The sequence below is a fragment of the Nerophis lumbriciformis genome, linkage group LG08 (genome assembly GCF_033978685.3).
Source record: "Nerophis lumbriciformis linkage group LG08, RoL_Nlum_v2.1, whole genome shotgun sequence".
Lineage (NCBI taxonomy): Eukaryota > Metazoa > Chordata > Actinopteri > Syngnathiformes > Syngnathidae > Nerophis > Nerophis lumbriciformis.
Genome location: NC_084555.2, coordinates 42178367 through 42205256, shown reverse-complemented (window position 1 = coordinate 42205256; position 26890 = coordinate 42178367). Strand labels below are relative to the sequence as shown.

General features: G+C 42.5%; 1 protein-coding gene across 4 annotated transcripts in view; it reads left to right on the top strand.

The window, feature by feature from the left end:
• The window catches only part of arel1 (apoptosis resistant E3 ubiquitin protein ligase 1), a 92194-nt gene that overhangs the window by 26464 nt on the left and 38840 nt on the right, over positions 1-26890 (top strand). For 3 of the 4 annotated variants that reach the window (XM_061968975.1, XM_061968977.2, XM_061968976.2), the window contains 8 exons: positions 464-684; positions 889-960; positions 5464-5702; positions 5775-6012; positions 6083-6252; positions 7208-7388; positions 7608-7849; positions 7941-8018. In XM_061968975.1, coding sequence (XP_061824959.1) covers positions 464-684; positions 889-960; positions 5464-5702; positions 5775-6012; positions 6083-6252; positions 7208-7388; positions 7608-7849; positions 7941-8018 — 1441 coding nt within the window. The remainder of the gene's footprint in view (positions 1-463; positions 685-888; positions 961-5463; positions 5703-5774; positions 6013-6082; positions 6253-7207; positions 7389-7607; positions 7850-7940; positions 8019-26890) is intronic. The other variant, XM_061968978.1, reaches the window with a different exon arrangement.

Here is a 26890-nt window from a genome sequence, read left to right as displayed (position 1 = left end):
TCGGGATTCCCCAGGAGGAAGTTGCTAATGTTGCTCTGTAGAGGGAAGTCTGGGGTCTCTGCTGGAGCTGTTGTCCCTGCGACCCGATTCCAGATAAGCGGTTGAAGATGGATGGATGGATGGATGGACTTTAACCTGTCACTTGTGTTTGCACCACCAGAGCAAAGTCAGCTGCAATGTTTGTAAACATCCGATTACAAAAAACAAAGCGAGATATTGAAGCCCAAACAAATGTCAACAAAGTGCTGTAGTTGTGTCAGAAAAATAATTGGAGTGTAGCTGATAAATTGAAGATTAAATGTAAAGGTGAGTGAAAACAAGTATTTGACTAAATGGTTGACCGTCAGATTAGTAGTCTTGCTTAACTGTGTGCCTGGGCATTGAAGGCAGGAAGGATTGTGTAAAAAGGAAGCAATATGATAATGTTCACGGTCCTCTTTTGTGCATCAATTTAACTTTTCAGGCTGAAGACTTTGGGTTACATGAATTTGGATGATCTGTCACAGTTCGACAGCCAGCTGCATCTCACCTTAGCCGCTTGGGGATACTACTACGAAGATTACATCAAGCTGTCTACTGGCATCAAGATCCTCCAGACCTCCAGGAGGAGTCGTGACCAGGATTACGAGATCCAGCTTGTGCATAGTCTTGCTGAGAGGCGTCTGAATGAGAAGTGGTCTATCGGTGAGATGATAAGAATGTTGCATTTAGCCTTGGCTGCTTGCCACACTTTCATATACATAAACAGTGGTTAGAATCGTCACAGTATTACTCGGTTATGAATACATAAATGTTCATACACAATATCTTTTGCCCTTTTTTAAATTATCATTGTCTAGCCTGTTCTGTTTTGTATGTAACAATGAATTCATAATTATGTTTTTGCAGCGGGAGCGCTCCTATTTGGCTGTACTGTGGCGCTGTGCTTCTTGATAAGGGACCTCATGTTTTACGTGATTGGTGAGAACTGTTTGCTCCATAGAGTATAAAACAATTGGAGGATGTGTGGTGTCTTACATTGTGGTGATTTTAAGAATACCTTTTAATTAAAATGTGGAATTAGATATTTATGTCTTATTGTCTATTACCATATTGACCCATATACAAGACGACCCTGAAAAAAATTAAATAAAATAAAAAAACATTCCAAGACGTGTTTTTGGGAAAATATTTTTCAACACAAAAGCTCACCTTGGGAAGAAGTTGTTTATGCCATCTGTTATTTTGCATGTATACATCTCAACGCCTGATATAAGATGGCCCATTTCAAATTATTGTTTTGTATTCAGGTCAATGTGTGATGTCTAGTGAAATACAATTATGTTGCATATTATTCAATCTTATTCGCTTTACTTTAGTGTTCTTCTCTACTTAAGGGGGAACTGCACTTTTTTGGAATTTTGCCTAATGTTCACAATCATTATGAGAGACAAGAAGACAAAAGGTTGTTTTTTTCTTTTGCATTACAACATGCAAAAATCGGCTCATTTTAGGTGGTTAGCAATGTAGCTAATCGGAGCAATACATTCTACATCTGAATCACTTTAAAATTGCATTCAAAAACAGTCAACAATACTTCATTTACATTCTTGCTTGATGTACAGCTTAAGTTATTCAACAGTCCGTGGTCTGCGTTGTCGTATTTTACGCTTCTTAATGCTCCACACATTTTCAATGGGAGACTTAGACTGAGACTTCCTTTTATTGTCACTCAAATTTGAACTTTACAGTACAGATAAGAACGAAATTTTGTTGCATTAGCTCGTAGTGCAGGATAAAAGAGCAATAAGGTGCAGATATAAATAAATAGATTACTGTACAGATAAATATATTGCACTTTTGTATATGCATCCACGTTTAAGGATGTATGTTATATTGTCTTTACATTCCAGTGAGTTAATCCGTTTTTGGGGGGAATGAGGGGAATATTATTCATGAGTCTAATGGCCTGAGGGAAGAAGCTGTTACAGAATCTGGAGGTTCTGCTTTGGGGGCTGCGGAACTTTTTTCTAGAGTCCAGCAGTGAAAACAGTCCTTGGTGGGGGTGGGATGAGTCTCTACAGATTTTCTGAGCCCTGGTCAGGCAGCGGCTTTTTGCGATTTCCTGGATAGGAGGAAGAGGAGTCCCGATGATCTTTTCCGCTCCCTCACCACTCTGCAGAGACTTCCAGTCTGAGGCACTGCAGGCTCCAGTCCAGACAGATATGCATTTGGTCAGTAGGCTCTCTATCATGCCTCTGTACAATGTGGTAAGAATGGGGGGAGGGAGCTGTGCTCTTTTCATCTGACGCCAAAAGTGCATGCGCTGCTGAGCTCTTTTTACAAGAGCTCAACAAGAGAGTGTGTAGGGACCAGGTCATATTGTCAGTTATCTGCTCCCACAGGAACTTGGTGCTGCATACCATCCCCACTGCTGTGCCGTTGATGAAGAGTGGAGTGTGGCTGGACTGGTGCCTCCTGAAGTCGACGATCTCCTCGGTCTTGTCGACGTTCAGGACCAGGTTGTTGGTTCTGCACCAGTCAACCAGATGTTTCACCTCCTCCCGGTAGTCCATGTCGCTGTTGTCACGGATGAGGCCCACTACTGTTGTGTCGTCCGCATACTTCACAATGTGATTAGTAGTGGACATGGCGCAGCAGTCATGGGTCATCAATGTGAACAGCAGCGGACTCAGGACGCAGCCCTGGGGAGAGCCGGTGCTCAGGGAGATGGCACTGGAGGTGTTGTCGCCCACTCTCACAGACTGGGGTCTGTCTGTGAGGAAGTCAAGCAGACAGTTGCATAGTGGGGTACTGAATCCAAGGGGGGCCAGTTTGCTCACCAAGTGAGTGTTGAACACCGAGCTGAAATCCAGAAACAACATCCGCACGTGTGTGTCCTTTCCTTCCAGATGTTCTAAGCTCAGGTGGAGTGCAGAGGTGATTGCGTCCTCTGTGGAGCGGTTAGGGCGATAAGCAAACTGGTACTGGTCGAATGTGGGTGGAAGTCTGGAGACAATGTGTTCCTTTACCAGCCTCTCAAAGCATTTCATTATGATGTGAGTGAGTGCCACAGGGCGATAATCATTGAGGGAGGACATTGTGGGGTTTTTAGGCACTGGAATGACTGTGGCTGTCTTAAAACATGATGGTACCACAGCCTGGGTCAGCGAGGTGTTGAAGATGTCTGTGAGAACCCCAGCTAGCTGGTCTGCACATCCCTTAAGGATGTCATCAGGTCTCGCTGCTTTCCGGGGGCTCACTCTCAGGTCCAGGTTGAGCGGCTGCACATCAGGGCGAGAGATGGATTTCCTCGCCAGAGTGGTGTTAAGTGCCACAAACCTCACAAAGTGGTTGTTGAGGTCGTTAAGAAAGCTGATGCTGTTGTCACGGGGACGGGGGTTAGCTTTATAGTCCGTGATGACATGTATGCCGTGCCACATTCGTCTAGTGTTCGTGGGGTTCTCGAAGAAGTCCTGCACTCTCTCTGACTGTGAGCACGCTTTGCAATCCTAATGGCACGGCTCAGGTTGGCTGTGGCTGTTTTAAATGCTACCATGTCACCAGATTTAAAAGCGTTCCGAGCCTTCAACTGTTCATCCAGGGTTTCTTGTTGGCCTGTGTGGGGATGTTCTTGATCACACTAACATCCTCCATGCACTTCTGAATGTATGCGGACACAGACTCTGCATACTCCTCCACACGTGTGATGATTTTCTGTGGCGGCTGCCTTGAACATGTAACAGTCCGGATGGTTCTTTTCCTCTTTGGTCCGTAGGACACGACGTTCACAGTTTCCAAAAACAATTTGAAATTTGGACTAGTCAGATCACAGAACACTTTTCCACTTTGCATCAGTCCATCTTAGATGAACTCAGGCCCAACGAAGCCGGCGGCGTTTGTGTGTTGTTGATAAATGGCTTTGGCTTTGGATAGTAGAGTTTTAACTTGCACTTACAGATGTAGCGACGAACTGTAGTTACTGACAGTGGTTTTCTGAAGTGTTCCTGAGCCGATGTGGTGATATCCTTTACATGCAGTACCGCCTGAGGGATCGAAGGTCACGAGCATTCAATGTTTTCGGCTTTTCCCCAGATTTTCTGAACCTTTTGATGATATTACGGACCGTAGATGGTGAAATCCCGAAATTCCTTGCAATAGCTGGTTGAAAAATGTTGTTCTTAAACTGTTGGACCATTTGCTCACGCATTTGTTCACAAAGTGGTGACCCTCACCTCATCTTTGTTTGTGAATGACTGAGCATTTCATGGAAGCAGCTTTTATACCCAATCATGGCACCCACCTGTTCCCAATTAGCCTGTTCACCTGTGGGATGTTCCAGATAAGTGTTTAATGAACATTCCTAAACTTTCTCAGTCTTTTTTGCCACTTGTGCCAGCTTTTTTGAAACATGTTACAGGCTTCAAATTCCAAATGAGCTAGTATTAGCAAAAAATAACTACCAGGTCAAACATTAAATGTCTTGTCTTTGCAGTGTATTCAATTGAGTATAGGTTGAAATTGATTTGCAAATCATTGTATTCTGCTTTTATTTACGATTTACACAACGTACCAACTTCACTGGTTTTGGGTTTTGTATTACAGTATCTGTAAAGTATTAGCCCACGTGTTTGTTTGTACACAGCTGAACTAGCCAGACAACGTAATTCACATTAGTAAACAACGTATTGTAATGACACGGATGGCGTGCTGCGTGTGTCATGATCGATATTAAAGTGACTCACTCAATGGACAGATGTTCGTCTGGTCCGGCTGGCCTGGGACATTTCCTGTTGATTTGGGGTAAACAATCCATATATGTCGAAATAGCTTGTCTCCAAAATCCACATTTGCAGCTTCGAGTGACTTTCACCTCACTATATCGGCTTCCGTCTGCTCAAACGTGTCACCCTGTTTTTTGTGCTCTCTTCTATAAGCAGCTGTATATTTAGCTTAAAAAAAGAAGGTTGTGAATCTTAATTTGTCCAAAAAAATAGACGTCTTCGTTGTTTGTTACCAAGTCTGCTATGATTAGGACACACGCATGTATGATTTCGGAAGTAAGAACACAAGTTGTTGCCAGATGTCAGACGTGAGCTGCTATGAAAACAGAAATCAATGCGCGAAGAAATAATTCCTGGAAATTATTAAAATGATCAAAATATGTTAATTAACATGTTACATATTGTTATTAACGTGTCTGTTACTATATTTTATGTAGACTTGCACTGTGTATATAGAACGTTGATGGAGGGTTTTGAAGTTGTTGTAAAGGGCTTTAAAGGCTTCAACACTGACTCCCATTAGCCCCATTTTTCTAGCGTTTTTTATCTTTAAAATCCTAAAAAAAAAAAGACACGTGTGGTCTTGTCTAAAATGATTGGGAGCAATAAGCATCATTCCCAAAAAAGTGCAGTTCCCCTTTAAGCATTGCAAATGTCCTACAGTAATTCCTCTTTTGGGTCTGCTCACTCCTTTTGGCAGGTGGAATTACTGTTTCCATCATCGCATTTGTCTTCACCATCAAGTTCCTTTGTGAGCTTGCAGCCAGAGTCGTTAGCTTTCTGCAAAACGAGGACCCGGGTCGACGTGGAGACCGCAGCATCTATGACTATGTGCGGGGCAACTACCTGGATCCACGCTCCTGCAAGGTGTCCTGGGATTGGAAGGAGCCACAAGAAGTGGGGCAGACGATGAGCTTCAGAGTCCAAGTAAAGAGCAAAGTAATCGTTATGGATTGTAAAGTGTGACATTCCACAGCAGTCCTAATCTGTGTATGCCTCTCGTCTTGGCAGCTGTACTACAAGAACGGCCAGCCTTTCCCGGCCCATCGGCCAGTGGGGTTGAGGGTTAACATCACGCACATTGAACTGGCTCTGGACATACCTATTACACAGGAGGTCTTACAAGAACCAGATTCCAACGTGGTGAAAGTAGCTTTCACCGTGCGCAAGGCTGGCCGCTATGAGGTGGCTGTCAAGCTTGGTGGCCTCAATGTTGCCTACAGCCCGTACTATAAAATCTTCCAGCCAGGTTGGTTTTGATTGATAATCTGTTTCCATGGCTTGCTTTTTGGCTGAGTACTGTTTTTTCTGTTTTTTAGGCACGGTTGTCCCATCTAAGACCAAGATAGCCTACCATTTCTCTACGCTGGTGCTAACACATAGCCAGCAGCACACTCTGCAAATTGAGCCCAGGGATGAATATGGAAACCCTACAAGTAACTCTATATCGTTGACAGATGAGGCCAACTACAGCGTCCATTTGCAGTCTGTAAGTTAGAAAAAATGATCTTCTCTGGCCTTGTTCACACTGCAGGTCAATTCAGATTTTTTTTGTTGCCCATGTGTGACCTGTATCAGATTTGTTTCATGTAATTGTGAACAGGTCAATTCAGATTTTCATATCCAACACGAGCCTCTTTCTCATGTGGAAATAAATAAGATATATATGCGATGTGCCATCTGTGTGTGACGCTCCCGTGCACAGGTCACATTCATCTGACTAGAACACAATCAAAAGGTGCTAAGCGTCATAATTATCCGCCAAAATAGACGGTTACAAAATTAATAGTTGACAATTCAGCAGAAAACTAGTGAAGATAATATGATTTTGGACTCACGTGAAAATTTCACCACTCTGTTTCCGACTGCTCACCCACAGACACGCTCTTCAAGCTGACATCAAAGCAAAATATCCCGTCAAACTGCCAGTGTAAAAATACTTGTCCTCTTCCTTCTTAATCCTAAAGTGCCAATGATTGTCACACACACTAGGTGCGATGAAATAAATCTCTGCATTTGACCCATTCCCACAGGGGAGCAGTGAGCAGCAGCGGTGGCCACGCCCGGGAATCAGTTAGTGGTTTAACCCCTGATTTTCAACCCTTGATGTTGAGTACCAATTTGGTTCAGAAAAGGTTGACTTTGCACAAAATCTTTGAATTTGCTACAAATGCCAGTACTGGGACCGACGAGAGCTAATGCCATGTTTACTTTCGTAAACACTGCAGTGCGTGTGACGTCATGATGTCATGTCTGCATGCGGGTCAGATTGCGTTTACATTAGAAATAAATTTTTTTTTGTAATGTGAACGGCCACTAAAAAGATCGGGTTTGACAAAGAAATCCGAATTGGACATCCAACCCTGCAGTGTGAACATAGCCTCTGTTTTACCATTTTGTTTTGAAGTGTTTTCTCAGACGAAGATGTCATGTTTTCGTGGCAGCTGGGCACAGTGGATGATGACAGTATGGAGGGCCATTATAGTAAGACGGTGACCCTAAACAAGCAGCAATGTCAGGTTCTGATGAAACTGACCTTGTGGAAGACTGGCTGTTTCAGAGCCCGCATCTCCTATCAGGATCAGCCACTCAGCAATGGAGAGTTTGACATTATTGTTCTCAACGGTGAGCCAATATTAATGTACTAGTGTTGACATTGTTACTTCGGATTGAATTCAAGGGTTTAACGTATATCCTGTTTACCATAGTTTAGTTTCCTTGAGCTCTATAGCATTATTTTTGTATCATTTTGATTAAACAATTTTCTATTTGCCAATCAATGCAATTTAATCGGCTGCACATCCCTAATGTGAATGCTTAACAGGCCCTTTCTCTGTCTCGCAGAGAATGAGAAGGCCTACGTGGAGAAGAATGTGTCCACGCCAGGCATCAGCATCTATTTTGAGGCATACCTCTACAGCAGCGGCAACTATAGCAGCTGCTTGTCACAACCACCAGCCTCTCTGCTGGCTCCCCATAGGAGGCCGTCCATGGCAGACGAGGAGGACGAGCATGACTCTCCTGTGGAGGGGCAATCTGAAAAGGTCAAGAAACCAAAAAAGGTCTATTGTTACATATCACCAAAGGTAAGTACAACAACCAAATTTTAGTCTAAAACTTAACCGTAACATCATGCACCGTGACATGGAGCTTACAGTTTTGTTTTTTGTCAAACAGCAATTATCTGTGAAGGAGTTCTACCTGAAAATTATTCCGTGGCGCCTTTTCACCTTTCGAGTATGTCCTGGAACAAAGGTAACTAGAAAACTTGCAGTCAGTGAACAAAAGGAGTAGGGCTGATATTGCCAATATTGGCTTAAAAATCGGAAGACATCGGTATTGTTTTTTTCTTACATAATTATTATACCGGTATGCTGTATGAACTGTACTGTGCTCCACAGAGCAACAAGCTTGCTGCGAGTGTGTCGTCCGCTTTGTGAAATAATTTTCAAGTTTGTTTTTCGGATAATAAATAAAGGTGTCTTCCTTCAATACTTCTAACCCAGAAGGCTATAGCACACATCAGTCACTTGGAGTCACAAACGGTGTTTAAACGCAGCAAAATAATAAAGATAGAACAGCGTCTTTGGAAAAACTACTCAGCTATACTCGGTTAAAATGGAAACAAGAGACAACAAAGATGAGACAAAAGTAGAACAGACAAAATACATGTCTACCCGTGACAGCATCTGAGAAAGTTTTTCTCCTGCGTCGTGTCACACATCTGTTGTCTGGAACAAAATCACAACACCTGAAGAAAAAACAATTAGTGAAGCATAAATACATGCAAAATTGTCAATAATTGTATTAGTACATAGTTGTATACTTTGTAGTTACTTTGTTCTTATACAAATGTTTGTCACATTGAAATTACATCTTTACAAATGATCAGCATTATTATTTAGATTTGTGCTTAAAAATGTATTCAAAGACTAACCTGTCTTAATTGTTGATAGTAGAACATGTAGTTTTAGGTTATATATTTTCCATCCATCCATTTTCTACCACTTGTCCCTTTTCAGTCGCGGGGGGTGCTTGAGCCTATCTCAGCTGCATTCGGGCGGAAGGTGGGATACACCCTGGACAAATCGCCAACTCATCACAGGGCCAACACAGATAGACAGACAACACGCAGTCACGGGGAAAACATGCAAACTCCACAAAGAAAGATCCCGAGCCCGGGTTTGAACTCAGGACTTCTCAGGACTTTCGTATTGTGAGGCACATGCACTAACCTCTATACCACCGTGCTGCTGGTTATATATGTTTTGCTCTTTTTAATTATTATTTTGTTGAGACAAACTATTACAAATAAATATAGCACTTTTTCCATAACTTACATTGCAGTAAGTTTACAATGTAAGCAATGTTCCCTCTAGTAAAGTGAAGTGAATTACATTTATATAGCGCTTTTTCTCAAGTGACTCAAAGCGCTTTACATTGTGGAAACCCAATATCTAAGTTACATTTAAACCAGTGTGGGTGGCACTGGGAGCAGGTGGGTAAAGTGTCTTGCCCAAGGACACAACGGCAGTGACTAGGATGGCGGAAGCGGGGATCGAACCTGCAACCCTCAAGTTGCTGACACGGCCGCTCTACCAACCGAGCTATACCGCCCCTCCCTAATTAGGGACCGCAATGTCCCTTTGGGACAGAGGACCCTATTGTATTTTGTGCGTTTCATTAGGGACCGCAATGTCCCTTTGGGACAGAGGACCCTATTGTATTTTGTGCGTTCTATTATTATTATTATTCCGCCGCCTCTTTGAGCTGTAATTTGACCCCCTTAATATGCTTCAAAACTCACCATATTTGACACACACATCAGGACTGGCGAACATTGCCATCTAATCAAAAAACCAAACCCCAAAACTCAAAATTGCGCTCTAGCGCCCCCTAGGGAAAAACACAGACAAAACTGCTTGTAACTTCCGGTGGGAATGTCGTAGAGACATGAAACAAAAACCTCTATGTAGGTCAGCCTTAGACCTAGATTTCATACATTGACATCCTTCAGCAAAAATCAACAGGAAGTTGGCAATTCCCCCTTCAAAACAAAAAGTTAGTAAGTAAGTCACTTTTGCCTCTTTGAGCTGTAATTTGACCCCCTTAACATGCTTCAAAACTCACCAAACTGGACACATACATCAGGACTGGCAAAAATTGTGATCTAATAAAAAACCCAACCCAAAACTCAAAATTGCACTCTAGCGCCTCCTAGGAAGAAAACACTGACACAACTGCTCCTAGGAAGAAAACTCAGACAAAACTGCCTGTAACTTCCAGTAGAAATGTCTTAGAGACATGAAGTTTGCAATTCCCCCTTCAAACCAAAAGTTTTGTAAAAACCGGTCACCTTTTTTCAAACATTATCGCCTCTGAGCGGGTTTGTCGTGTCGGCTTCAAACTAGCACAGGAGAGAGATTGAACCCTTCTGATTAAAAGTTGACCAAAGAGTTTTAATTACTGTTTCGATTTGGATTTTATGTGCCGTCAAAGTCAGTCCCGTCCATCGCTGCTTGCAGCTTTAATTTTATTTGTGTCTGAGCAAACCCACAAACTCCCTGAGCATACCGTGGACCGATGAATAACCTTAGACATGCACACTGTAGCCATGTCATTCTCCAAAACGTGACTTCATAACAAATTACATGACTTAACAAAATAATCAAATTACAGCAATAATCAATTCATCTCATCCGTTTTCTACCGCTTGTCCCTCTCGGGGTCGCAGTATAAGTAAATAACATGACCTTTGCAGTTTAGGGATGTTTAACAAAATTGTTTTGGGGGCCACATTTCCACAAAGCCGGACTTTTCCCTTCACTATTTATCTTATTAATGTATATTCAGAAGAACAAGTGTCTTCTACAGTAGACATTTGATTTTGGTCATATTTTGTCAGAGTTACAGCCCCGCTCTGCTGTTTTTAATGACCTTCTGCAAAAATGCTGGTCAAATATTATCTCCATTACAGCACTCCAGTGATTTTAAGAATCTGCTGCAAAAATGTAAGTCTCTCAGGTTTTCTTGAATTGAACTCGCCAGTTGAATAGTCCAAATGATGAAAAAGAGAGGACCTAAAATGAAACCTAGAGGAGCACCACTAGTATGTCTGGAGATGTTTAACAACTGATTATGATTTCTGAAGTAAACAAGCTAAAGCAACACCTTGGTTGGATAAATCACATGAAAAAAATTGTAACTGCCAAAAAAGAAAGGGCCTAAAGGTCTGTCTTGTAGATTAATTCTTATTAACAGTTAATTAACAGATTAATTCAGAGCAAACATATAACAATACAGTTTATGTATTTGCATTTGGCCTCATCATCATAATTAATGATCAATATCCATCCATCCATTTTCTACCGCATGTCCCTTTTTGGGGTCGCGGAGGGTGCTGGAGCCTATCTCAGCTGCATTCGGGCGGAAGGCGGGATACAAGTCGCCACCTCATCGCAGGGCCAACACAGATAGACAGACAACATTCACACTCACATTAAATGATAAATAAATAAATGGGTTGTACTTGTATAGCGCTTTTCTACCTTCAAGGTACTCAAAGCGCTTTGACACTACTTCCACATTTACCCATTCACACACACATTCACACACTGATGGAGGGAGCTGCCATGCAAGGCGCTAACCAGCACCCATCAGGAGCAAGGGTGAAGTGTCTTGCTCAGGACACAACGGACATGACGAGGTTGGTACTAGGTGGGGATTGAACCAGGGATCCTCGGGTCGCGCACGGCCATTCTGCCACTGCGCCACGCCGTCCCCACATTCACACACTAGGGCCAATTTAGTGTTGCCAATCAACCTATCCCCAGGTGCATGTTTTTGGAGGTGGGAGGAAGCCGGAGTACTCGGAGGGAACCCACGCAGTCACGGGGAGAACATACAAACTCCACACAGAAAGATCCCAAACCCGGGATTGAACTTTGGACTACTCAGGACCTTTGTATTATGAGGCACATGCACTAACCCCTGTACTACCGTGCTGCCCACCATGATCAATATCTATAAATCAAAATTCCTAATTAACATCAATAGCTCAAATCTGATCAGGAAAGTAAATGTCACCCTTTTTTCTTGTCTGTCCTTTTCACTTCTCCAGTATTTATAGACTTTGTCCATCTTGATGACCTTGTCTGCTTTTTGTTTGATACCGTGCGCTTCAGCTCGTCCAAATGTGTCATTTTTAGATGGTTTCTGGATGTTGTTTTGATGCGATTCATTAAATTAAAGCCTCTTTCACAATCTGCACTTGATGCTGGAAGGTAGCACAGATATCCACATGCTGTGAGATCTCCTTTAGCTCCTCACATCAGAGTGCTGCAGCCACCATATCTGAAAATGTGCTGATTGATCCTTGTTTAAGTTTTTGTTTAATGATGTACAAACCCAGTTTCCATATGAGTTGGGAAATTGTGTTAGATGTAAATATAAATGGAATACAATGATTTGCAAATCATTTTCAACCCATATTCAGTTGAATATCCTACGAAGACAACATATTTGATGTTCAAACTGATAAACATTTTTGCAAATAATTATTAACTTTAGAATTTGATGCCAGCAACATGTGACAAAGAAGTTGGGAAAGGTGGCAATAAATACTGATAAAGTTGAGGAATGCTCATCAAACACTTATTTGGAACATCCCACAGATGAACAGGCAAATTGGGAACAGGTGGGTGCCATGATTGGGTATAAAAGTAGATTCCATGAAATGCTCAGTCATTTACAAACAAGGATGGGGCGAGGGTCACCACTTTGTCAACAAATGCGTGAGCAAATTGTTGAACAGTTTAAGAAAAACCTTTCTCAACCAGCTATTGCAAGGAATTTAGGGATTTCACCATCTACGGTCCGTAATATCATCAAAGGGTTCAGAGAATCTGGAGAAATCACTGCACGTAAGCAGCTAAGCTCGTGACCTTCGATCCCTCAGGCTGTACTGCATCAACAAGCGACATCAGTGTGTAAAGGATATCACCACATGGGCTCAGGAAAACTTCAGAAAACCACTGTCAGTTACTACAGTTGGTCGCTACATCTGTAAGTGCAAGTTAAAACTCTCCTATGCAAAGCGAAAACCGTTTATCAACAACACCCAGAAACGCCGTTGGCTTCGCTGGGCCTAAGCTCATCTGAGATGGACTGATACAAAGTGGAAAAGTGTTCTGTGGTCTGACGAGTCCACATTTCAAATTGTTTTTGGAAACTGTGGACGTCGTGTCCTCCGGACCAAAGAGGAAAAGAACCATCCAGATTGTTATAGGTGCAAAGTTGAAAAGCCAGCATCTGCGATGGTATGGGGGTGTATTAGTGCCCAAGACATGGGTAACTTACACATCTGTGAAGGCGCCATTAATGCTGAAAGGTACATACAGGTTTTGGAGCAACATATGTTGCCATCCAAGCAACATTACCATGGACGCCCCTGCTTATTTCAGCAAGACAATGCCAAGCCACGTGTTACATCAACGTGGCTTCATAGTAAAAGAGTGCGGGTACTAGACTGGCCTGCCTGTAGTCCAGGCTTGTCTCCCATTGAAAATGTGTGGCGCATTATGAAGCCTAAAATACCACAACGGAGACCCCCGGACTGTTGAACAACTTAAGCTGTACATCAAGCAAGAATGGGAAAGAATTCCACCTGAGAAGCTTAAAAAATGTGTCTCCTCAGTTCCCAAATGTTTACTGAGTGTTGTTAAAAGGAAAGGCCATGTAACACAGTGGTGAACATGCCCTTTCCCAACTACTTTGGCACGTGTTGCAGCCATGAAATTCTAAGTTAATTATTATTTGCAAAAAAAAAATAAAGGTTATGAGTTTGAACATCAAATATGTTGTCTTTGTAGTGCATTCAATTGAATATGGGTTGAAAAGGATTTGCAAATCATTGTATTCCGTTTATATTTACATCTAACACAATTTCCCAACTCATATGGAAACGGGGTTTGTACTTGAATTCAGCGTATTTTCTGTTAATGGCTTCTATATGTGAGTGGTGAAGAATGGCCTCATAGGTTTTTACCAGTGTGTTTCATCCACACTCAAAAATAATGTCTGAGCTCAGTACTTCAATGTCAATTCCAGACTACTCTTTCAATTCCATCCATCCATCCATCTTTAACCGCTTATCCGGAATTGGGTCGCGGGGATACCAGCTCCAGTAGAGACCCCCCGACTTCCTTCTACAGAGCAACATTAGCAACTTCTTCCTGAGGGATCCCAAAGCGTTCCTAGTGCAGAGAGGAGATGTAATCCCCCCATCTGGTCCTTGGCCTGCCCCGGGGTCTCCTCCCAATGGGACATGCAACGAGGACCTCCCTTGGGAGACGCTCGTGAGGCATCCAAACACCACCTAAGGTGGCTTCTTTCGAAGTGAAGGAGCAGCGGCTCTACTCCGAGTCTCTCTCGGGTGACTGAACTTCTCACCCTATCTCTAAGGGAGATGCCAGCCACCCTTCTGAGGAAACTAATTTTGGCCGCTTGTATCCGTGATCTTATTCTTTCAGTAATGACCCACACTTCATGACAATAGGTGAGTAGGAATGTAGATATCTCGGTAGACCGAAAGCTTTGCCTTCTGGCTCAGCTCTCGTTTCGTCACAACAGTGCGGCAGAGAGACTGCAATACTGCTCCAGCTGCTCCGATTCTTCGGCTGATTTCCTTTTCCATCTTTCCCTCACTCGTGAACAAGACCCCGAGATACTTAAGCACCTCCGCCTGGGACAGTCTCGTTGTCATGTCTGTTGATCATGTTTTTGTTTTAGTCATGTTCGGTTTTGTTTTTGGCCTCTTTGTGCACTCTTGTTTGTTTTGTCACCATAGCAACCCATTAGTTTTCACCTGTCATGTCACGCACCTGTCTCACGCTTTACTCTCGCACACCTGTCACTAATCATGTCACTGCTATTTAAGGCTGTCCGTTTCTGCTGATCCTATCCATCCATACTACACCTGCATGAGATTCCTGTTTATTATAGTTCATGCTTCATGCCAAGCCACATTAAGTCTTTTCGTTCATTTTTCATAGTTTCTGCCTTTGTGCAAGTTTTGTTTCATTAGCCAAGTTTGTTCTCCGCTATTGTGCGCGCCTTTTGTTTGCTTCCTTTTTTTGTAGTTTGTTAGTGTTTAAATAAATATGTACTTACATTCACGCCTTGCCCGCGCCAACTTTCCTTTGCATTTCGGGAAAACAAACCCCAAGGTCCACGTATTGACAGAATGTCACCAGCAAAAACGTTTTTCGGCAAGAGGGTTGGATGAAGTGGACAAGTTGGATGAGGGTGCGTGGGCAGTCCTGCGCGCGATAGAGGAAGAGACGCTGCGTTATTCCTCCGTGGAGCGCAGAGACCTGATGTGGGGGCCAGATGGAAAACTGGTGCCATTGAGCTCTATTTGGTCTGAGGACGGCGCTGCGTCACCGCAGTCCCGGAAGCGCCGCTCCAGACCAAGTACGTCAGGGAAGGCAAGCCGACAGCACGCGGCGCTCACGCAAGCCCCTCCCCCTCCGGGCGGAAATAGACGGCCACCAGCCTGGCAGCTCCAAGATGATGTCACAGACCAGGATTTTGTTTTCAATGCTTTCTCTTTAGATCACCCGCCTCCAACCAAAGACTCTAAAAACATGATAAAACACTACCAAAACATTAGAGCTAATCAGTCACAGCCATCTGAATTTCATGCCCTGCCCCCCAATACTCAAGCCACGCCCAAGTCACAATTTTTTTTTTCTCACCCACAAAGTCCCAGGTTGAAAAAAAAAGACTTTTTGGACAAGTTAAAGGGGAGGATTCTGCCCCCCTCCTGACCTTTCTCCACCCACCCCAAAAGACGGTTCCAGACCGCGGGGAGCGCGTCTGGTATCCGCTCCTTGAGGGGGGGGCTAGGGCTGGGAGCTGTTCAGGTGGGGTCACTCAGCGTCATGCCAAGCCACAGCCTCTAGCACGGCTGCCACCACCAGTTCTTTGGCCTGCCAAGCCACAGCCGCCAGCCCGGCCGCCGCCACCGGTCTTTCGGCCTGCTAAGCCGCTACCTCCGGTCCGGCCACCACCACGGGTCTTTCAGCCTGCCAAGCCGCAACCCCCAGCTAGGCCACCTCCACGGCTAGCACCACGGCTAGCTGCACCACGGCTAGCACCTTTCGCTGCTCCAAGGCTAGCACCACGACCTGCACCACGGCTAGCACCAGCGCCAAGGCTAGCACTACCACCAAGGCTAGCACCTATGCCACGGCTAGCTCCACGCCCTGCGCCAAGGCTAGCACCAGCACCGAGGCTAGCACCTATGCCACGGCTAGCTCCACGCCCTGCTCCAAGGCTAGCAACATGCCTAGCAGCACCGCGCCAAGTTCCTCCAGTAGCAGCTCCACACCAAGTTCCTCCAGTCGCAGCTCCACGCCAAGTGCCGCCAGTCGCAGCTCCACGACGCCAAGTGCCGCCAGTCGCAGCTCCACGACGCCAAGACCAAGACCCTCCTTGCCAAGACCAAGACCCTCCTTGCCAAGACCAAGACCCTCCTTGCCAAGACTAAACCCTCCATGCCAAGACCAAGATTCTCCATACCAAGACCCTCCATGCCAAGACCCGCCATGCCAAGACCCGCCGCCTGCCACGATGACGACGCATCCACCTCCTCGTCGGCCACGGATGTGGCCATTCCATGGGCGTCCGCCACGCCAGGTACGCCGACCTCCTCGTCGGCCACGGATGTGGCCATTCCATGGGCGTCCGCCACGCCAGGTACGCCGACCTCCTCGTCGGCCACGGATGTGGCCATTCGTCTGGTACACCTAACTCTGCCCCGGTGGATACGGGGACACGTTGTCTCACGACCCACCGCCATGTCGCCCTCCCATGACTATTGATCATTGTTTTGTTTTTGTTTTATGGACATCTAGTATCTGTCCTTAAGGGAGGGGCTCTGTCATGTCTGTTGATCATGTTTTTGTTTTAGTCATGTTCGGTTTTGTTTTTGGACTCTTTGTGCACTCTTGTTTGTTTTGTCACCATAGCAACCCATTAGTTTTCACCTGTCATGTCACGCACCTGTCTCACGCTTTGCACTCGCACACCTGTCACTAATCATGTCACTGCTATTCAAGCCTGTCCGTTTCTGCTGATCGTCCTGGTGACATTATCCTATCCATCCATACTACCTCTGCTACCCATGAGATTCTTGTTTATTATAGTTCATGCTTCATGCCATGCCACAGTAAGTGTTTTTGTTCATTGTTCATAGTTTCTGCCTTTATGCAAGTTTTGTTTCATTAGCCAAGTTTGTTCTCCGCCATTGTGCGCGCCTTTTGTTTGCTTCCTTTTTTTGTAGTTTGTTAGTGTTTAAATAAATATGTACTTACATTCACGCCTTGCCCGCGCCAACTTTCCTTTGCATTCCCGGAAAACAATCTCCAAGGTCCACGTATTGACACTCGTTCTCTACCTGGACTGTACAAACCATTGGTTTCCTGCTGAGAACCATGCCCTCAGATTTGGAGATGCTGATCCTCATTCCAGCCACTGAACACTTGGCTGCGAACAGATCCAGTGAGAGCTGAAGGTCACGAACCGATGGTGCCATCAGGACCACATCATTTGTAAACAGCAGTGATGCCCTTCAGCCCCTCGAGACGTATACCCTCTACGCCATTGTCACGACTCTGCCTAGAAATCCTGTCCATGAAAATCACAAAAGGGATAGGTGACAGAGCTCAGCCCTGGCGCAGACTGGAAAAGGATCCGACCTCCATCCAAGCACCCGGACACAATTCCCTTTCAATTCATCCTCTGGAAATTGAGCATCAAAGTGATCACAGAGCTTGCGGAAAAAAAGAATGCTCTGCTCCCCATACTATTTCTGCCATCAGCTGATGAAAAAATTGGCACAAACTCTTTGTAGGTACGACACAACATACAAACCTACAAAACAAGTCAACATGTTCAGCGTGTGAAGCACATACGTACGTCGACAGTAAATATGCATATGACTTTGATTGGCTGCGTAAGTAAACACGGGTTGAAAACCGCATCTTATCATTGGCAGCAGCGCTGGTTAGCCGAGCCTTGGAACGCTGCAGTTGCTGCAGGTGCTCGTCGCCCTTGCCCTGTCATCAGTTGTTACCGCTAGTTGTAATAAACTCATTAAGTTGGATTGCAAAGTTGTACATAGTTAATTTATATGCAAGCGCGCGCCTTAGAGGAAACAATGAATGTATGTCTTATTTGGACAAAGAGTGTTTATTTGTGAGATGTATCTAGTGGCCAGAATGGCGTACATTAAAGGGAAACTGCAGTTTTTGTGAATGTTTCCTATCATTCACAATCCTTATCAAAGACATGACAACAGATGGATTAAAAAATATATACATTTTAAATATTAAATAAAGGTAAATAAAAGTCTGCTTACAGTAGAGCCAATGGGAACTCTATTATTCCGCCCATGAAATCCGATAAAAAAAAACATTCAAAAAGCGCCAACAATACCCCATTTACATTTTGTGACTTGATTATTAACCAAGTATTAGTGAGATTTTAATTATAAGCGCTAACGCAAAAAAACTATATAAAGCGGCAACGTGATCCTTCCTTGTGCAGATGTTTGCACCATCGATGGTCTGCTGCTTCCTCGCTTCCTTGCCCACTGGCAGTTTATTGTAGATCATAAATCATGCCTCTCACCTGGGAAGTAGATGGCTGAGAATGTAATCTGACAAGTTGGTACACTTCGACAGCCATGTAAGACCCCAAACTGGCAAAAACGACACAGAGACACTTGGTCCCCACCACCCACCCACCCTATTTCTTTGCGAGTATTATGAGACATTCTTCATCTAAATGGGAAAATGTATATATGAACATCATAGCATTCAGCATCCTAATGACAGCAGACATTGCACAGTGAGTGTTGTTGTAGTATGTTTGTTGGCTCTCATGAAGTCTGCAATGAGTAGTAATCCTTGATGAATGGAACAATTATTGCTCCGCTAGAGATGCGCGGTTTGCGGACACAACCGCGGAGTCCACGGATTATCCGCGGGTCGGGCGGTTGAAATAAAAAAAAAATTTGATTTTATCCGCGGGTCGGGCGGTTGAAATTAAAAAAAAATTGGATTTTAAATAGATTCAGGCGGGTGGCAGTTAAACCAATTCGGAAATATATATATATAGTTAAATGTTGTTACCCACATACGAAAAACGAGCAGCACTCTTTGAAACAGGCAATTATTTATCAGCAGGCACCTGCAGCACGCCTCGTCCCTATTTGAGCATTATAACGTTAACAAGTTAATATTCATTGAAATAAATTCAGAAATTTTTTTTTACCTAACGAAAATATAGGCCTAGTCTTTCTAAAACATTTTTTTAACTTCTTAAAAGCCTCGTTCTGCATGCTGGAACTGCGCACACAAAGTGTGAGGAACGCACTCCTGATCTGAGGGCATTGGCAACAATAGTCAACACTTTCTTAATGGAAATGACAATAATATTATGATAATGATAAATAATATTATCACGCATTAATATCTCTTAGCCACTAATGCGTGGCCAAGAGATATTAATTTGTGTGTGATGATACCGGGTAGAAGGAGACGGCACTGAGACAGGGAGCGTTTAGCCTGGGGCGTATTTATTCAAAAGGGAATTATATATATCTCTATATAAATATATATATAATAATAATATATATTTATATATGTATAATTTATACAATATATTATCCAATATATTATATGATATTATACTATATATTATATGATATTATACTATATTATATTATATATATCAGTATATATATCAATATATATATATATATATATATATATATATATATATATATATATATATATATATATATATATATATATATATATATTAGATGTGTATGTAACCAAACAGGAAATGGGTGTCATACTATGTGTGGAATTTAACTGGAGGGTTTTACCGTAAGTGTTGGAGGTGTGTGTTGAGAGGAGCGGTGCAGTCAAGACAAGGGCGAGGCAGGCAGGGTTTGTCCAGGGGCGGAAGTGTGGTCGGGAGGCAGGAGGAGCATCTCTGGTGGCGGTTGTTTAAGTAGTCGTCCCTCTCATCAGTGGGTGTGTTGATTGAAGATGGAACGCAGCTGCCTGCAGCAGTTTGAGTGGCGCGAGCGGGCTTGGAGGTGCGCTCAGCGCGGCTCCCAGATGATTGCGCACTGGTGTGCGTCTGGGCCGTGACAGCGTGGCACGCATTGAATGTCTCTGCTAAATTGGATCAGTCTCCTTTCTTTAACAGGCAAAAGCTTTATAACCTCACTAATGCCTTGCATCGTCTATATTAGATATATAACAACGGGTGGGTGCGGGCGGGTGCGGTTTTGATAAAATGTTAGTTCGGGTGGATGGTGGATGGGTGACGACTTTTGTGATGCGGTTGCGGATGAAATAATTGCCTATCCGCGCATCTCTATGCTCCGCGTATGCTTAAAATGATAAAAAACTTAACTATTAAATGTTATTATAAATTTACCTCCTACTACATTACCGTACATATATACAGTACTTACATCATATATGTAAAACCCTAATGGAGGTGTTTGGATTTTTCTTTAGGAGCTTTATAGGCAGAATTGAGCGGCTACCATACGCTCCATTGTAAGCGAACTTTTGATTGCATTTATTTAATATTTAGAATGCATTTAAAAAAAAATAACATCCATTCTCATGGCCATTAAAGGGGCTGTTTGCAACATTTTTACAGATGCCTAGAGGTTGCCAACGTTCCATTGTATTTTACACAGTATATCCTGCCCTCTCACGACTTCTTCTATGTAATGACGTAATTACGTACGTACATAACATACACACGCATTAGCTTTAGGTGTTGTTGGCTAATAATAGCAATTTGGATAGCTAGCATTAGCTGTCATTTAATGGAAATTATATCATAACAATAACATGACTGCAAATTGTTCATTGCTTCTCTTGGACTGCTTTTGTGTGCACACGCTCCCTGCGTGTACGTGATGACGAAACCAAGTGAGTGACAGCCGTAAACACCAATCATTTTATTCGAGCTGGTAAAAATGTTTTACTTAATAAACTTTGTAATTGTGAAAAATATTGACAATTGTCAAACAAATGTGTTGTGTTAAACCACTAATGACAATATAAGCTAGTGGGTGTGGTGTTCTTGTTATATTTTTACTTTGAAATATGTTACTGTGAGGAAGTAACAAACAGCTCCTTTAATTGTTTACTTGCTTATTTGTCTACATAATTCATGTATACCTAATTCCTTTACAAGAAATAACAGGAATAAAGGAAACTTCACCTACAGGATCCAACATTTAGATATATATTTCACAGTCACACTGGTTGATTTTTTTTCTTTCCAAAAATACTGAATCAATTTTAAAAACTGTTTGGATCATGTCTTTATCAATTAACTAATATTGTCCCTAAATCCTATCATCAAATTTGGATTTGAATCGAATTGTTGTTAAAATCAAATTATTTATAAAGCATAAGAAATGCCACGCAAGGTGCTTTAAAGACTTAATACTCTGATGGCTCACATCCTCCCTCAACAGTCACGCACAAATGAATGCATGTACACAGGAGCCAAAATTAATCGTTAAACCTCTAACTTGTAAAGAAACGCTAGCAAAAGTCAGTTGACCATGGACATAATGAAATTCGCTTAATTCTGCCTACTAAGTTCACTGAAAACATCCCAAAACCTTGATTATTTTATATACACGCTGTAAGTATGCATGTAACGTAGTAAAAGGCACATTAATATGTAATATTACGTATTTAGGTCATTTTAAGTATATGGCGGCATCACAACGTTCGTTCTTTTCTACCACTAATCATGGCAGACTTCATGAGATCCAACGACTATGACTACTTTGGGACAAATGATGATCCAGAACCTTATATTTTTTAGCCTTAATATACAGAGGATGAGCTACAAGTTTTAGAAGCGGAGTGTTAAGCAAATCAAGCAAGTAGCAGTATTGCTAATTGTTAAACAAGAAAAACTAACTGCGAACATAATAAAGCAGTCACTTACTCTACAATGTCTGCTCTCAGTGGTAAGATGACTGATGGGATGTTTGTATATTCCTGTTTGGATAAAGAATTTAACATAATCTTGAAGGTTTAAAAAAAGGTGGGCGCAAACAATTGCTTTTTGTGACCATATCCAGGTCTAACTTGAATGTCAAAGTTGACCAACTTCTTGGTTTATGGCCACAACCTTCTATTATACAAGTGAGAGGCATGATGGATGATCTAGCACAAACTTTTACCAACTTAGATGCGATTCAGCAGCTCACCGGCTCTGTAGGTCATTAACTGCATAAGCTAGTTACCTCTCTGTGACCACAGTGCCGCTAAAAGTACTTCCTCAGCGTTGGAGCTTATGAAAACATTATCCCTAATACTTGGTTAATAATCAAGTTATGACTTGTAAATTGAGTTTTGGAATTTTTTTGGAGGGCTTTATGGGCTTTATGACTCCTATTGATTAGCTTAATATTAGCCACCTTGTACTTGCTGTATTTTACAAATTAGAATACATCCAAAAAAGAAAAATATGTGTTCCCGTCTTACATATAAATGATTGGCAAGATTAAAAAACAATTGCAGTTCCCCTTGAACACAGCTTATAACCTCTTAAAAGTTGTAATTGATTCTTAATTTCATAGGCAAAAGAATAAGTCCCTCCAGAATTAAACTGTATTTTCTTTTGAGAATATATATATATTTTTTTTAATGTTTTCATGGTTTGCTCACTGTGGGGGTCGCGGACTCAAGAAGCCGGCATTTATCTCACCCCGGACTTCGCCCGGATATGTAACGGCTGCTGAACGGCGCCGCCACAGAACGTCTTCGCTTGTTTAAAAATGCACATTTCCCTCACTCCGTTGGAAGCCACAAGGAGGCGGCTGAAAAGTCAAGGGTTGCCAACCTCAGAGTGGGAGTCGGTTTTGAACAGAGTCACTTTGAATTTTTTTTTTTTTTTTTTTTATGTCCTGTCCAGCTTCTCAGGCAAATCATATAGTTGATGTAGATGCCCATGTCGGCTGTTCAGATTTACTTTACAAAAGAGAAGTGTAGGATACTTCTCTTGTTGCCTTATTTGTATTTGACTTTATTAAATGCATTTATATTATCATTTAGTGCAGCCGGGCTGGAGCAGGAGGGGATAGAAAGAGAAAAAAAAAGAAGACAGAGGGGGAAATTGTGGGGACAAGAGGGGGATTAGACAGAGAGACAAAAACAACAACAGCAAACAACAACAACAACAACAATAGAGCAACATCAGCAAATATGACATGTACAAATATGATGGTAAAAGTAATAGCAAATAAGCAGTTAGCGAAAAATAAAAAATAATACAGAAATGACAATGAGCATTATTACACTACAAATGGATCAATACAAATACCAATAGAAATAGCGCTATTGATAATGAACAATACCAATAATTTACCTTTATTATCAACAATACAGTTGTTTAAATGCAACAATACATATACGTAATGATAACTTGAGATACGAAAGAATGCAGAAAAATGGAGGGGGAGAAAGAGAAGCAACCTACATTAACCTTGTAGATTGTTATAGTCACAATAGGTTAAGCTTTGTCAGTGTGCCATGTGTTACACCCAGTTTACCCTAGGGCAACAACGTTAATATATGTTTGATGAAACGTGATTATGTGCATGAGTGTAAGTATGCATATGTACTTGTATACGTACAGAATGTGTATATGTGTTTGTACAATGAATGTATATGTACAGAATGTGTATATGTGTTTGTACAGTGAATGTATATGTACAGTATGTGTATGTTTGTATATTGAATGTGCGTGTGGATGTACGAACATTAGGTAGGTAAATATGTACTGTATTTGTGTATGTATGTGGGAGCGTAGGTACCTATGTACGTATGTGAGCATATGTGAATTTGCATGTACAATACATTCGACTCCCAGAGTGCGTGGGAGCCAGAGCACGGCCCCATCACCCCCGAGAGCCCAACCCACAAACAGGAGGCGTGGTGCCCAGGGAACCAGGGACCACCGCCCCCACGCAGCCAAGCCGGCCAGCGACAGGAACCCCAGAGCCCGACCCACCGTACCGCCCACAAGGGCCAGCAGCAGGCCGCAGACAGACGCACCCGGCGGAGGACAGGGCACGAGAAAAGCAGGGGACAGCCAGACCCCAAGCCAGCGAGAGACCACACCCCACACGGGCAGAAAGGCGAGACGCCCCGCCCGAAGGACCCAGAGACTCCCCGCAACCGGACGGGAAGACCGCCCCCGCCCCACCGGCAACCGGGCCCCCACGAGCCCACCCCCCACCCCCGGAGAGCGCGGCGAGGCCAGCCCCCGGCCACCCCACCCAAACCGGCCGCCGCAGGACCACCCAGGCACAGGGCCACGGGAACCACCCACCCCACCCGCAGGGACCCCAACGATGGAGATGGAACAACCAGCAACCGCCCCGCCGAGCCCCCCCCCTGAGGGAGGGGAAAAATTAAAAAATAATATTAATAAAATATATTTTAAAAATAAATAAATTAATTAATTAATTAATTTTAAAAAAAAAGAATTAAAAGAAGATCACAGACATGCTGACAAACAAGGTCACTACCCCAGCAACTTTGAATTTAATCAATGTTAAAGGAATTGTTTGCAACCTTTATGTGGTTGCCTTGAAGGTGCTATACTACTAAAGTGATGTGAGCATTTATCCCACTGTCCTCTGGCTTTGAATAGAATATGTTTTATTGTCATTGCACTTGGAAAAAGTACGAAATTGATTGGATTTCCTTCGAGCGCATAACACACTCATTAGCTTTGATTATTGTCAGCTAATGATAGCAATTTGGTGGAGTCAAAAGAGACCTATTACACAATACCAACTTTTCTTACCTAGTGGTACCTGTATTTGGATCTGCATATCATACTTCCTCCAAACGAGCCGTTTTGAATTTTCCCACTTAGTGACGTTTTTCCAATTTGTGACATTTTTCAAATCTGTGACATCAGCAGATAGCTCCATATGGGAGTGATTTACAAAGAGCTTTGCGCGGGGTCGTCATTTTAATTCGACGTTGTAGTCAATAAGCTCTTTCTTTTTGTCTATCCTCTTGCTGTGGGGCAGACTGACTTGTACATGCACATGCATCCTCTGCTGTTGCCATTTCTAATTAAAAATAGCATATAATTCAAACTTATATCTGTCAGTAAACTCACTATGGAAGTGTTAAATACGACAACATGGCTGACAAGCAGTAGACGTAGAGGCACATACAGTCACGATCAAAAGTTTACATACACTTGTAAAGAACATAATGTCATGGCTGTCTTCAGTTTCCAATAATTTCTACAACTCTTATTTTTTTGTGGTAAAGTGATTGGAGCACATACTTGTTGGTCACAAAAAACATTCTTGAAGTTTGGTTCTTTTATGAATTTATTATGGGTCTACTGAAAATGTGACCAAATCTGCTGGGTCAAAAGTATACATACAGCAATGTTAATATTTACATGCCCCTTGGCAAGTTTCACTGCAATGAGGTGCTTTTGATAGCCATCCACAAGCTTCTGGTTGAATTTTTGACCACTCCTCTTGACAAAATTAGCATTGTCCACACGTTTAAGTCAGGACTTTGGGAAGGCCGTTCTAAAACCTTAATTCTAACTTGATTCAGCCATTCCTTTACCACTTTTGATGTGTGTTTGGGGTCATTGTCCTGTTGGAACACCCAACTGCGCCCAAGACCCAACCTCCGGGCTGATAATTTTAGGTTGTCCTGAAGAATTTGGAGGTAAACCTCCTTTTTCATTGTCCCATTTAAAGCACCAGTTCTATTGGCAGTAAAACAGGCCCAGAGCATAATACTATCACCACCATGCTTGGCGGTAGGGATGGGGTTCCTGTTATTTATTTTCTCCTCCAAACATATTGCTGGGTATTGTGGCCAAACAGCAAATTTTTTTCGTTTCATGTGACCACAGAACTTTCCTCCAGAAGGTCTTATCTTTGTCCATGTGATATCAGATGAAACAAAAGTTGAATTGTTGGGTGTTCCAACAGGACAATGACCCCAAACACGCGTCAAAAATGATAAAGGAACGGCTAAATCAGGCTAGAATGAAGGTTTTAGAATGGCCTTACCAAAGTCCTGACTTAAACGTGTGGACAATCCTGAAGAAACAAGTCCATGTCAGAAAAACAACAAAGTTAGCTGAACTGCACCAATTGTGTCCAGAGGAGTGGTCAAAAATTAAACCAGAAGCTTGCCAGAAGCTTGTGGATGGCTGCCAAAAGCGCCTTCTTGCAGTGAAACTTGACAAGGACATGTCACCCAATATTAACATTGCTGTATGTATACTTTTGACCCAGCAGATTTGGTCACATTTTCAGTAAACCCATAATAAATTCATAAAAGAACCAAACTTCATGAATGTTTTTTGTGACCAACAAATATGTGCTCCAATCACTCTATCACAAAAAAATAAGAGTTGTAGAAATGATTGGAAACTCAAGACAGTCATGACATTATGTTCTTTACAAGTGTATGTCAACTTTATTTTTTTTGTCCTGTCCAGCTTCTCAGGCAAATCATATAGTTGATGTAGATGGCCATATCGACAGTTCAGATTTACTTTACAAAAGAGAAGTGTAGGATACTTCTCTTGTTGCCTTATTTGTATTTGACTTTATTAAATGTATTTATATTATCATTTGGTGCAGCCGGGCCAGAGCAGGAGGGGATAGAAAGAGAAAAAAAAAGAAGACAGAGGGGGAAATTGTGGGGACAAGAGGGGTATTAGACAGAGAGACGAAAAACAACAACAGCAAACACAACAACAACAATAGAGCAACATCAGCAAATACGACATATACAAATATGATGGTAAAGGTGATAGCAAATAAGCAGTTAGCGAAAATAAAAAATAATACAGAAATGACAATGAGCATTATTACACTACAAATGGAGCAATACAAATACCAATAGAAATAGCGCTATTGATAATGAACAATACCAATACTTTACCTTTATTATCAACAATACAGTTGTTCAAATGCAACAATACATATTTGTAATGAT